The sequence below is a fragment of the Paramisgurnus dabryanus genome, chromosome 5, assembly GCF_030506205.2.
Source record: "Paramisgurnus dabryanus chromosome 5, PD_genome_1.1, whole genome shotgun sequence".
NCBI classification, from domain to species: Eukaryota; Metazoa; Chordata; class Actinopteri; order Cypriniformes; family Cobitidae; genus Paramisgurnus; species Paramisgurnus dabryanus.
Genome location: NC_133341.1, coordinates 31,813,998 through 31,828,184, shown reverse-complemented (window position 1 = coordinate 31,828,184; position 14,187 = coordinate 31,813,998). Strand labels below are relative to the sequence as shown.

Here is a 14,187-nt window from a genome sequence, read left to right as displayed (position 1 = left end):
TAAGGGGAAACAAATACATTTCAAATTTTACAACACATAAAAATATATATATTTCCTGGCCAAAATATAAAAGTTTGTATAAAATGTATAAGGATGTATACACTATAAAATTATATTGAAAATTAAAATATATTTAATTAGAATTCTTTCAAACCTGTTATGTTTGGTTCTTCCAGCCAATGTGACTATAAATGCTTAAAAGATATATTTATTCTTAAAAAATATTTTAAAAAATGGCCAAAAAATGTATTGCTGAATAATAAAATTTTGTAAACATTATATTTTTTTTTTCAAATATATTTAAAAGTGTATTTGAATTTTTTTTGCCATATGGATATTTTTTGGCATATAACATAATATTTTAATTTAACTAAAAAAAATTGTATAATGCACTATAGAAATATGTAGTATTTTTTTGTCAAATCAACATAATTTGTATGTTACTAATCAAGTTAAAGTTTTTTAAGTTCTGTCTTAACTTTTCACAAGCCAAACTTTAAATTGTAGGTTGAGTTGACTTGCAAGTTGTTTTAACTTCATGCTGCATTTTTTTACAGATCCTTATTTTAATCAGTTACATTTTTTATTTTTAATGCATTTTTGTTTGATGCCTAATTAAATTTTTTCCAAAAAATTATTTTGCATCCGTACAATATTTGGAGGACACCCAGTAAAACCACCACGGACCCCCAGACCCTTAATATAAAGAATCAACAGAACAATTTTACTGTAAATGAACCAAATTGTGTTACACATTTTGTGTATCTTCCTTATTTTATGAAAAGTGCAGCCCCTTGCAGATATAAAGATGAGACGGGAAAAGTTTGATACATTGAACTTTAATAATGACACAAACTCATTCAAGAGCAGAAGACAATATTACACAAACACACACTCACGCAACTTTCTGTCCAAACAGAAAGAGTCCTGGTTTATATCAATACAACTCATTTTATACACTATCATGAGCATTCATTTAAATAAATCACCATAATAATTTAATATTCATTTATCATACATGTGGTCTACACACTATACTTTCTAAACAGTGGAAGCACAATATGCAGAAATGCACCACAAAGATACGCAACATTAAAGATATGTCCATGATAAACATTTAACTTTGAAATAACGCTGATTCTTTTCTCATTATTAGGTTTTGCAGATTCAGGATAAGGTTTGCTTGTTTAAGTGTAGACAGATACGGTACGATATGTTGTGTGAATTGTCACCAGCAGGGCTTTCATTAGTGTTACAACAAACAAACAACAACAATACAATACGCTGGTGTGGAGGCTTGCACTTAATTACTTTCATTACTTTCAACAAAATAACATCTGAATAAACGAAAGATTCCTCTGCATAGACCAGCAGTGATATTTATGAATTCATAGACAGGCAAAACATCTGCATAATTTCAATGCAAAGCTCATACTGTGATCGTTTTTCCACACACAGAGATCAAGTCGACCATTTTAGGTTTAAAAGTGCTGCAAGTCATTTTATTTATTTTTTATAATTATGCATTGTAACGACCATATAAAATAGGGAGACTTTTATTATGCATTACTTATACAGGCTGTATATACTTGTTAAATTTGCCGGTAAATATGCATAATGTTAAAATCACTTACAGTACCTTTAATCCAATGTGTGGCTCAGATAAGACAGACTGTCATAAGACTTTTTTATATGCAGTATGTAACTAGACCACACTGCAGTTAGTACTGTATCCTAAACAGTAGACGACTCTGGGCCGGATCCGCACCGGAGCTGTCGACTTTGGCAAGGATCCGGTCCGGAGTCATCTGCTGTTTCATTTTTTTAATTCGAATAAAATCACAAATGTCAAAATAACAGCATTAATATCACTCACAAAAATAAACATGCAGGTCATGTGACAGATGTAGTGTATGAGGACTTTTACAGTATAAAGTGTGCAGTAAGCTTGTATTTGATTCTGAGTTTATCTGCTAAAAGTGAACCTGAATGTTCAACAGTCTCCAGCATTATTACACCGTCTACTCACTTAAAAATAAAAAAAGAAAGTTATTGTAAACACACAAATGTCTGATCAAACCACCCAGTTCACCCTAAACCACATTAAAATCTTTTAAAAGTTGTGAATATTTGATCTGCATGTAAACACGTCTCATCTCTAAATATATTGCACTCTGTAATTCAATCCAGCCTCTCTGAATCAGATTTGATTACATAAATGATTAATTATGAATTTTTTAGGGTGAACATACATCAAATCTTTATAACACCATAGGGTGAACATACATCAAATCTTTATAACACCAACACGTTTTGGACAAAACAAATGGATTTATATCCCTATAAGAAGGATTCATATATTTTTAAGTGAAATAAGAACAAAAGCGTAAAAGTTTGAAAGGTTGTGATATTTGACCAATGACTGTGGTAGTTTAAATAAAGAGAGATGGTATCACCATGATCAGGATCTTTTTCTTCAGCTATCAACCTCCGTGGCTGAGCATCGATGATGTTATGAGGAGAAACATCTGAAGGTTCGTTGAGTTCCTCCATCTTCCGTCTCTCTGTTGCCGGTGTTGCTGCTGGGGTGCTGGTGGTTTTGTTTTTATCAGGATGGAAAGAAACAGGAGCAGGGACTGTTGGGGCGAGAGATGTTGCTCGTTCAGCTGGATAAGCCGCGAAAGCAGAAAAGGAAACGAAAGAAACATAAGTGTTGAACCAAACCAAACCTCACACTAAAGACCAGAAGACAAAACACACTCTCCTGCGTAGATATGCACACAGTAAAATAACTTCTATTCATAACTAATATTATTGAAGTAAACAGTCATCTCTTTAAAAAAATAGATATTTAAGTAGATGAATGTGATGGTATTTAGTCACTTAGTGACTTACTGAAATCTTTTAAATGTCATTGCATTAGATAACAAAATTACAAAGCAGATGGTTTATTACAAAGATCATTTTAAAGATATAGAAAAGACACTTACATTGCATGCATTTTCTACAGGTATTGTGCATAAAAAATCAGTATGGGAAGTATGTCCGAATCAAATAGGTAACAAGAAAGTATTAATACGTGTTTAACATCTGAGCTGTATGTCAAAGGTCAACTAACATACAGGTCACATGACCAAATAATCCGTTTGTAATCGCATTGATGGCTCAATCGGATTGAAAAGCCTTCATGTAAACACCTTAATCAATACGATCGAGGTCGATCAGATGCAAATTTCAATTATATCGAAAATGGTGATGTAGTCCGATCTGTGATCCGATCAGCAGGAGAAACGCGTGAATCATAGTATTTTCTCAATCGGATGCAACAATAAATTGTGCAACTTTATACAACTCAACTTTGACTTTGTACATTTATAAAGAGACGAGAGATACTGTGCGCTGCTTTGGCAACTCATTGGCTGAGTTCAGATTTGGGATACTTAGATTTTTTCCTGTGGGTTAAGATCAAAGGTTTTCGTTCATTCGTTCATTGGTATTTTTTGGGCTGTCATTGGGATGCTTTTGGGCTAGTTTTGGATGTCCATTGGGATGGTTTTGATAGGGAATCTGGCAACCCTAGCTGTGTGCTTGCCTGGGTGATTCTTACGAAACCATTGAAACACCACGGCACTAATGATTTTAGCTATAAAATGTGTAATATAGTAATATTAAAAAGCATCAGAATTAACACAATACTGTGTTCTACCTTGCACAATGTGTGATTTCATATATTTATTTATAAATATTTGTAATTTGTCCATTTTATCTCATTTTCTGCTGAAATTCTCATTACCGCAATGAGTGTTTGAACATGCGTTATGTTGTAATTTAATCAAATTAACACAAAAATATTTAGAAAAAAAATGAATGGATGTTTTGCTAGACTACTTTAGATGACAGAAAATATATTTACTGAATATTCATGTATAATAATAATGAAGAAAAATTAGGAAAATGATGTGTCCATGCCTGATGTTCTCATCCTCCGCAACACTTTTTGAGAACAGTTTAAGCACACATACAGAATTTTAATAAAGTTTGATTTTGAGTGACCAAGCACATGGACCAGTTACTTCAAGATGGCTACCAGGTAAGATCATTTTTTTACAGTTAATTTGAAATATTGTCTTGTCAGAATGCTTACACGACATTGTGATTATCATTACCGCAACAGATGCTTATTAAATGTTAATTTAATTAATAGAAGATTTTAAATGCATGTGCAGAATCTCCAAATTATGTTCTTTCAGGTTTGTCATGTCATTTTGAAAATATGGCAGTGTTGATGTTTTCTGACTGTTGCGGTAATGAGATTTTTTAGGACTAATTTTTTTAATTATGTTACAAAAAGTGTTAAATGATAAGTAAAAGTGTTTAAATTAATGTTCCCATTTACTCCAGACTTTGTTTTTCAATGTCTGGTGGGAAAAAAGTAAATTTAAGCAATTTTTACATTTTCATGCTTGACATTTTTAAAACCAAGTTTTCGTGAGAATCACCCACCTAGACATTCGGTTCGGATTATATAAAATTTACATGTAAACAAACATTTGAATCAGATTGCCATGTTTAGGGTACATGTAAACTGTATTGTCGTAACCTGCAATCGGATTAAATTCAGTCAGATTGATACAATTTTGTGCATGTAAACATTGTGCAATAAAAACATGCCAGTATGTCAGAAATGTATGCATACTGCACCCATGCGTACTATACAGAACATACAGATTTAAGCAAGTAGACTTGACCTAATATACTTCATATTGTCACGTTACACAATTTTTGACATTGGGTTTTGTGTTTGTCTATTGGATGACATCTATAGTTAGTGTGCTGATCTACATTTTGCTGTGGAAACTTATATACATTACTTCATACATCCACTAACAAAATCCGGCTCAGTAAAGTGAAACCCTATAGCAGGAACTGATTGTTATTTTGTTATCTAATGCAATGTTTAATGAAATATTGGATTATTTATAGTCTGCTATCATTGAGTTTCTCAGTCTACATAACAAACAGATGCGTTGATGAGAAGGAAACCTCTGTGGGTTCCTATAGAAAGTTTGTTACCCTTCAGGGGAGTTTGGTGTCGTCTTCTGGCCTGTGAGCTTAAGGACCACTGCAGCCCGAAACAAAAAAACAAAAAGAGTCCAACATAATGTACAGAAATACAGGTGAGCAAACTTATTCCAGAAGATGCAGTTATCTGTAAGACTCCAGATCACACTTTGGAGAGATAATGCATCAGCCGCTGGATATAAAGCGTTTGCTATCAGTGCAGAAAATAAAGCGTGAATATGAGAGGGAAACAAGCAGCGGAAATCAGAGAAAACATTCGGCAGTCCCTGTCAGTTCAAGCATATTAGTTTATTGTAAATGTACCATTACACCAATATGCAAGGTTTAAATCAATGACAAATAGACGTTTCTGAGGTCGGCATGCTTGCTTACAGATGTTGAGCTGTGAGTAAATGACAAAATGCCACGAGATTCTTTGCTTTGCAATAATTTTACTATGGTAAAGGAAAATCACTGTAATCCACATCCTCTCGTGGCTTGTGTCATTTCTCATAACTGTACTTATTATATAATGCAAACACTAGGAAAACTTAAAATAAATATTAGGGTCATTTTTGACATTGTGTTATTCAGCTGATTGTGAACTGTACGGCTGTATTTGATTCTGTATGCATTAGCTTATGTAAGACAGCAGGAAGGGGAGGAGTTCTGGTTGGATGGGCGTGTCTGTCCTTGTTGTCTGTCACGTGTGGGAGGAGCTAATAGTCAAAGAGGGAGGAGTCTGTGGGTCTGTTGGGTCGAGTAGGTGAGGCCGGGGGTCGTCGACTGCCATGGGAACACAGACACAGAGGAAGATGAGTGAGTTACAGACGACACACACGTAGACACACACACACAAACAATCACAACTTTTTCTTCAACTTTATATTATTTACTTTTATAAAATTTTGTAAAACATGGCATGTCAATCTTACAATTAAAAACTATTATACTGTATAGATTTCAGATTTTGCCTCCTCCATTAAATCTTTAAAGAAAATTAAAAACAAATCTAAAATTAGATTTTTTTGGTTAATTTATACAAATAGTTTGGTTTGTCCATATTTTATCCAACCCTGGGTTACTTTTTTTTGTCTTTCAATTTTACATTTGTTTAAAAAAAAAATTGAGGATTGTCAACACTCCAAAATCTATTCAGTATAACCTAGTTTTTTCCTTTAAAGTTATAGATTGGCAGCAATCTGTGATCATTTAGCGCACAACTCATATTATTATTTATTTGAATCCTATTTTAAATCATTTCTTACACAGCAAACAGAGATGATGAACAGCATTCAGAAATCAATCCATCCACAAATGAAATGCTATGAAGATGTGGATGTAATACACTCAACATCTGACCTTTGACCCCACTGTTCAGTTTCACCCTAAAGCTGGCAGACGTGTGCTCGTGTGGATGTGTTTCAGTAAGAGAGCTAAGAAATAACGATGGGTGTACGAGATACAGGTGCTGCTCATATAATTACAATATCATCAAAAAGTTGATTTATTTCACTAATTCCATTCAAAAAGTGAAACTTGTATATTATATTCATTCATTACACACAGACTGATATATTTTAAATATTTATTTTAATTTTGATGATTATAACTGACAAATAAGGAAAAACCCAAATTCAGCAACTCAGAAAATTAGAATATTGTGAAAAGGTTCAATATTGAAGACACCTGGTGCCACACTTTAATCAGCTAATTAACTCAAAACACCTGCAAAGGCCTTTAAATGGTCTCTCAGTCTAGTTCTGTAGGCTACACAATCATTGGGAAGACTGCTGACTTGACAGTTGTCCAAAAGAGGACCATTGACACCTTGCACAAGAAGGGCAAGACACAAAAGTCATTGCAAAAGAGGCTGGCTGTTCACAGAGTGTCCAATAGAGAGGCGAAGGGAAGGAAAAGATGTGGTAATAATAGTTTCACTTTTTGAATGGAATTAGTGAAATAAATCAACTTTTTGATGATATTCTAATTATATTACCAGCACCTGTAAACTGAGCTCAGAGGTTGCAAAAAGAAAAAAATGAATAAATGTGAACTGAAATAATGAAACGCACACAGTACAGTGTCACATTCAGAGATCTGACATTTACACACGACCTCCAGAATTTGATCTGAGACCTGTTCCTCTAATTTCTTAAAAACACTTATAAATCGTGCAAGCTGCTTTTGGGAAAAGCTTACAAGAATGCTTTGGGTCCAAACCAACTTAAGTTTTCCATAAAACATCTGTGACGTGCTCTAGATTACCATAGTATATAATTTAAACTCTCTCTTAGTGAAAATATGGTTTAAGGTGAATGGAACCCAAAACATTAATCGGATGTGTTATATACTGAAGGTTCATGCAGTGTGCCAGAAAATCTGTCGTCTGTCCCAGAGACCACCAGAGAGACAGACAGATGCTGCTGCTGTCTGAAAGATGTATGACTAAACTTTTTCTCTATCTCAACCTGTCCAAATGCTGGGTTGAGCCTTTCGAGTCATTTAATTCGTTTTGGGTAGTTTGGTATAACCCAATATTTGGGTTAATATTGACAGTTGAATGAATGCAACAGCACATGTAAAGTTAAGGAGACACCATGTTGGCATCTGTTTTGAAATATGCAAGAAAGTAACAAAATAAAATTAAGATAAAATTATAATAATATTAACCTATTTATGAAGTCAAATTTACCAAATGTTTAAATAAAAATGAAACCATTCTTTGGGTTAAAGAACAACAACCCATTTGCTAGCTTAAAATTAATAACCCAACTTAATGGGTTCTGTCCTATATGTACATTTTTTAGACTGTATGTTTGAAAAGATTAAAATAAATATATTTTCAACTGCAAAAAATATTTATAATTTTATATTTTATACATACTTTTATATTTTGGCCAGGAAAAATATATTTGTAAAATTAGAAATGTATTTGTTGCCCCTAAATTACATTTTGAAATATATATGTTTATATATGATTAAAAGGTTAAAACAAAATATATTTTTAAATTCAAAAATATATTTAATTAAGCTTTACTTTCTACCAAATGTATTTCACATATATTTGAGAAAAAAATTTGGACAAAGAAATTTTGCCGTATGGGCAGGTTCCTTTGAAACGTGCTGTGTGATGTTCTGGACAACTAGTAGCGCAGCAGCAAGCACTAGTCATCATTTCACCGTCTATAGGTTAACTACAGACCTGATATAGTCTGGCTATGAGTAACCCACTTCTACCCAAAATAAGCTTTCAATTCGGTTGCATGTCATTTTTGCCTATATAACTTGCAAGATGTCTGATATTCCATCATGTAAGCAAAGTCAACAGTGATTATTGCTTTCATTTATTTATTTATTTCATTTCATTTATTTTTAGACGTATTTAAAACGTATTGCCTTGTTTTAGCCTAGACGTCTGGACTGTGTTTGGATGGCTAATAGACGTCTTTTAAACGCAAAACACCTTGCTGGGTTCAGTTCGCTGTCTATCACTAATGTTAAAGGTGGGGTGCATGATCTCTGAAAGCCATTGTTGATATTTGAAATCATCTAAACAATCACGCCCCTACCCCAATAGAATCTGGACCTTCATTTGATAGTCCCGCCCCACACATACGCAACCCAGGCAACGATGTCGGTAGTAGACTCGCCCCTTACTGCTGATTGGCTACAAGTGTGTTTTGGTAGTCGGTCCGACTCACTTTCCGCACTCAGCCTTTAAAGTTGTTTCGTAGACTAATATGCATTGCTTATGTTACTGATGTTTTGTTTGTGTGTTGTGTTTGTTTCTGAGGGTCTCTGTGACAGCGGGCAGTGCAGGTGGATGCAAATGATAAGCGAACTGCAGACATACCAGAAGCATTAATCTTCATTGATCACTGATTGTAATTCTGTGAAAAATAATCATTATCAGGAGGAGGAGGAGGAGGAGGAGGAGGAGTGCAGACGGTGTAATGAGGAAGAAGAAGCAACGTGTTAACATCTCAACATGAAACTACTGAAGTCCAAAACCTCGATGTAAGCTTTTGTAATAAACCTAAAATAATTACGTCATTTATTTCCCCTCACGTTGTTTTAATGCATTTCTTATGTTGATCCAAATGAGGAGTTGATTACAGTGATTACAGTACATAATGAAATTGGATTAGGGCTGGTGAGGTTGTGAAGCTCTCTAAAAAACTCCTCCTAAGTCTTCTGAAGCCTTTGAATTAAATGAAAGATATCAGCAAATAAAAGTCTTCCTGATAAACATTGTGTGAATATGCAACCTAAACATGTTGTGTTAAAAAGATTTGCCAATAAGATTGGGCATCTCTGACCATATATAATTCAAAATTACACCTAGATCTTGGATGGCCTAGGGGTAAGATGATAAACAAAAGTTTAATTTTATCTTCATCCATCTTAATGTGTGCGGAAATGTGTTTATGTTGCTGTGACAATGCGATTTTTAACTGTTTCGGGCTCAGGTTGGGCTCGGACATAAATATCTTAATGGCTATCGGGTTACGGTCGGGTTTGGTTACTGCCCTGTCGGACGCGGGCCGGGCTCGGACAGAAAAATGTGCACTCTAGTGGGAGACCCCTGTCTCAGACGATGACGGGTTTGTCCTGTAGTGGCCACCGTAGCTTCTCTACGCGTTTCGAAAGGGAGGGGTGAGCTGTGGACTGAGCCACTGGTTGCAATTCGCAATCTCACCACTAGATGCCGCTAATAATCTACACAGTGGACCTTTAAACAACATGAGGGTAAATAAATGTGAATGAACCCAATTGTGACCAATCTAATGTATGATAATCATTCCCACCATAAAGATTAACTTCCAGGATCGTTTATCTAAAAGACAGAGGTTTTGTAGTTCAGCTTGTAAATCATTTAATAGAAAAACACATGATATAAAACGTGTCTGTGTGTGTACTGTATGTGTGTGTGTGTGTGTGTGTGTGTGTGTCAGGACCAGGTCCAGACATTATCATCGATATCCTAACTAGACGCGACGTTCAGTATATGTTCAGTATAGACAGAAAAATGCTTCTATTGCTGGAGTCATCGTGTCTAGTTAGGACACGGTGTTAGATTCACATCGCACATCACAAGCAACAGAAAAACTTCAGCCAGAAATACAAAGAAACTCTGGAGAGCTCAGCCTCAGTTTAGTGCTGATGTCTCTGCTCATCTCGCTCTCTGTCTCTTACTGTTACACAAGATGTGTTGACTTAATGTACTAAACCAATGCCTGATGATTAAATCTGTGTTTGGATATCAGGATTAGACAACCAAAACGAGTACTGGTGACCCAGCAGGTGAGTCAGGTGCTTATCACTGTTGTCGTGCATTAAAAGGGACATTTCACATTTTTAGATGTCAAATAAATCTTTGGTGTCCCCAGAGTACATATGTGAAGTTTTAGCTCAAAATATCATATAGATAATTCATTTTAGCAAGTTAAAATTGCCACCTTGTAGGTGTGTGTGTCCTTTAAAATGCAAATGAGCTGATCTCTGCACTAAATGGCAGTGTCGTGGTTGGATAGTGCAGATTAAGGGGCGGTATTATCCCCTGCTGACATCACAAGGGGAATCAAATTTCAATGAGGTATTTTTCACATGTTTGCAGAGAATTGGTTTACCGAAAGTTACACATTTCACATTTTCTAGGTTGACAGAAGCACTAGGGACCCAATTATAGCACTTCATGATATGTCCCCTTTAAGGCAGGTTTATGTTTAATAATGTCGTGGCTGTCGGAGTAAACTGCATTAGGATGATGTTGTGTTACCGCCGCTGTGAAGCCTACAGCAGACAAGACCCTCAAAGTTATATGTGGTGGTGATACATTCAAAGATGAACGTTTGAACAATAACATGACTTAGAAGCAGGACGTCTGAATTTGTTTGAAAATTATAGCGATTTCTTATCGTTTAAACGTTGGTATGGTGATCGGTTAACTCACCCACACCACCGCACTGGTTAGCAGTTCACATTCCACGACTGAGAGCAAACAAATGTTTGTGTTAGACTGTAGGACTAGTTCATCTGAACTACAGCTGAGCATTTCATATAATTTCTCTCCAATGTAAAGTTTTCAACATCACTGCAACACTACAATTCGTAGTCTTACCTTGGCACGCTCGGGGGGGCACGGTTAGGCCGGGACGGGACCTGAGGAGGAGCCCCACCGAAGGGGTCTGGACGAGATGGAACGGGCGGCCCACCTGCAGCTGGAGGACCCGGGGCCGAACCACGTGAACCTGGACGTCCAGGAGGACCTGGAGGAGGAGCTCGTCTCTGAGGAGTCGGACTTGTGGCTGGTGAGCTGAGAGAGAAAACACAAATAAATCCAATGAATTTAATGACCGATCAAGACTTCGATAGTGAATCGGTTTGGTTTTAAACAATCCTTAAAATATCTATCTTTATTAAACATACCGTCCTCCAGAGCCGGTGCGCTGCACCTGAAGCCACGAGTCATCCACGGGTGGAGGCAGAGCTGTGGTGACCGTGGTGGTGCTGATGTCTCCGATGATGTTCAGCGCTTCTTTAAGAGCGAAATACATACGCAACATTTCATCTCGACGCTGGGCCTGTTCTGCCGATTCCTCCATGAGCGTGTTTTGATCTCCACACGAATACAACTGAGCCAACAGCTCGGCATTGATGAACTCTTTAGTCTAGACATACACGGAGAAAACACACCGATCAGTCTAGCCTTTCATTTTGGGTGAAACTGTTCTGATATCAGGCTGCTTACATTGTTTATCATGAGGTGCATGAGGGTCTTGGGTATCAGGTCTCGTACGGTTTTGTTGACGATACCCATGTAGGAGTCCACCAGGTTACGGATGGTCTCCACCTGCCTCTCCAGCTGTGGATCCATGGAGTGCATGAAACCATCTGAACCGTTCTCCTCACCGGCGTCGCTCTGCACAAACGGAAACAATGAGACGGAGAACATCGCGAGAAATGGAAAATATAAATAACCACTAAATGATCATACCTTATCTTTCTCCTTGTGTTACAGCACAGGACATACAAAAGACAGGAAGAGAAAAAAAAACATTCAAACAATGTTTCTCAAATTCATACTATAACTGAACGATGTTTAGTTTATGTTAAAGATTAAAGCAGATGAACGCACCACCACACGTTCAGGGTAGACGCCAGCTCGCAGGAATGAAGCTTTCCATCCGTCCACCTCCTCCTGACTCTCACAGGCTAACTCCAACTGTCTGTAGTCCTTGTACACGTTCCTGTAAGATGCATTAATATCGGTTATATAATTATATATTATTATTAAAATTAATATAATTGGTAAATTTTTGTACAGTTAAAGGGCACATATTATGCAAAATCCACTTTTACAAGTGTGTGGACATAAATGTGTGTTGAAAAAACACTGAACAATGAAAAAACAATGAAAAAAATCCACACTCTCCTTTTTTAATCCCTATTAAACCAAAGTAGTCTCATTAGACATGCCGTTTTTATCCTCTTGTCAATCTGATGTCACACTGATAAAGCCCCGCCTACGGCCACTGACTGAAAACGTTTTTCTAAATGTGTTTGCTAGCATGTTGTAGCGCTAATACGCCTAAAGAAGATATTATTGTCTCAGGCTGTATTCACAGAAATCAGATTCATATTTTACCAAAAGCGCTCACTGTCTGTTAGTAAGGGAGTGAGGAGGTGTAACTCATTCGCATTTAACACATGAAAATATTATATGCACACCAAAAACACATAGTACATCTTGTAAAAATGGGCATATGTGCACTTCAACTCTTTCCCCGCCATGGACGAGTTATCTCGTCAATTAAGAAAAAAACGCTTCCCTGCCAATGACGAGTTTTTACGTCAAACCGTATTTCCGCTGTTATCCACCAGGTGGTGCTATTACCCAACTTATAAAACACTGAAGCATTTACTCAGTTAAATACAGTAAAAACTCTGTGTGTGTTCTGAATCTGATCTATACCGAGGCCCTAAGGTGCCATTGGAGTAAAAAAATCTAAAGTTTAGTTTCATGTGCGTGCGAAAAACTTTCATGTGATCACGCGAAACCTTCATGTGCAGATTTTTTTTTTTAGTTTAGTTTCGCATGCTGACGTGAAACTTTCGCGCGCTCACGTGAAACTATCGCGCGCGCACTTGAAACTATTCCGTGCACACATGAAACTATTGCGTGCACACGTGAAAGCGAAAGATTCACCTGAGCACGCAAAACTAAACGCAGTAGTTTCAGGTGCGCACGCGATAGATTCACGTAAAACCATGTATTCTATATATGTTCATCCAGTGAAATTTCACGAGATTTTGGCCATTATTAAATCCCTTTTAGCCACAGCCACCAGGCTGGTTGTAGCCGTTTCAGCAGGGATTATATTTGACAATTTCTCATTGACATAAATAGATTTGGTACAGTAAATGATGGCTGACAGTGTCAGATTTTTTTATTTTTATACTTCATGTCGTGCTGTATAACCACTGACCTCTGCTCAGTGTTGAACAAGGCAAAGATGTGTTTGCTGGACATGAAACCTTTCTCCACATCTCTGAATTTCAGATTGTCCACCTGCAGCATGTACTTCTTCTCTTTCTCCTGTAGAGGGCAGCAGAGAGAAAGATCGAGTGAGACAGAGAGAGAGAGAGAGAGAGAGAGAGAGAGAGAGAGAGAGAGAGAGAGAGAGAGAGAGAGAGAGAGAGAGAGAGAGAGAGAGAGCGAGAGCGAGAGCGAGAGCGAGAGAGAGAGAGAGAGAGAGAGAGAGAGAGAGAGAGAGAGAGAATGAGAGAGCGAGCTGCAGTTTATTGTGTTTCAGTGAAGTTTGATACGATTCAGTCGTGCCAATAAAACAACTAGAATTTGATTAGAAACGAAGGCGACAGAACCGAAAGCAAATAAAGAACAAAACCAAGAAACAGATGTACACAAAACAGAAATGAATCACAGATCTACAGCGAAATCATTTCAAAGTGGTGTACTTTTACATTTTTACAGCATTGCTATGTGATTGCTAAGGTGTCTGGAGCGGTTTTCAATGCGTCAATTCGCGGTTTCTAGGGTCAGTTGTGACTGGTTGGGTTTCTGGGTGGCTATTCGGTTAAAAGTCAAGAGTCTGTGTCATA

General features: G+C 36.7%; 1 protein-coding gene across 10 annotated transcripts in view; it reads right to left on the bottom strand.

Annotated features, from left to right (window-relative positions):
* Nucleotides 1-1,933: 1,933 nt before the first annotated feature.
* dnm1a (dynamin 1a) overlaps nt 1,934-14,187 on the bottom strand; it is a 59,186-nt gene continuing 46,932 nt past the window's right edge. For 2 of the 10 annotated variants that reach the window (XR_010526816.2, XR_010526815.2), the window contains exons 16-24: nt 13,554-13,663; nt 12,203-12,314; nt 12,062-12,073; nt 11,816-11,986; nt 11,494-11,735; nt 11,186-11,380; nt 8,918-8,954; nt 5,074-5,122; nt 1,934-2,666 (exon numbers count right to left, since the gene is read on the bottom strand). Coding sequence is in view for 6 of the 10 variants with exons in the window: in XM_065251043.2 (XP_065107115.1) it covers nt 5,781-5,847; nt 11,186-11,380; nt 11,494-11,735; nt 11,816-11,986; nt 12,062-12,073; nt 12,203-12,314; nt 13,554-13,663 (909 nt within the window). In the remaining 4 variants the exon portion in view is untranslated. The other 8 variants (XR_010526818.2, XR_010526817.2, XM_065251045.2 and 5 more) reach the window with 8 other exon arrangements.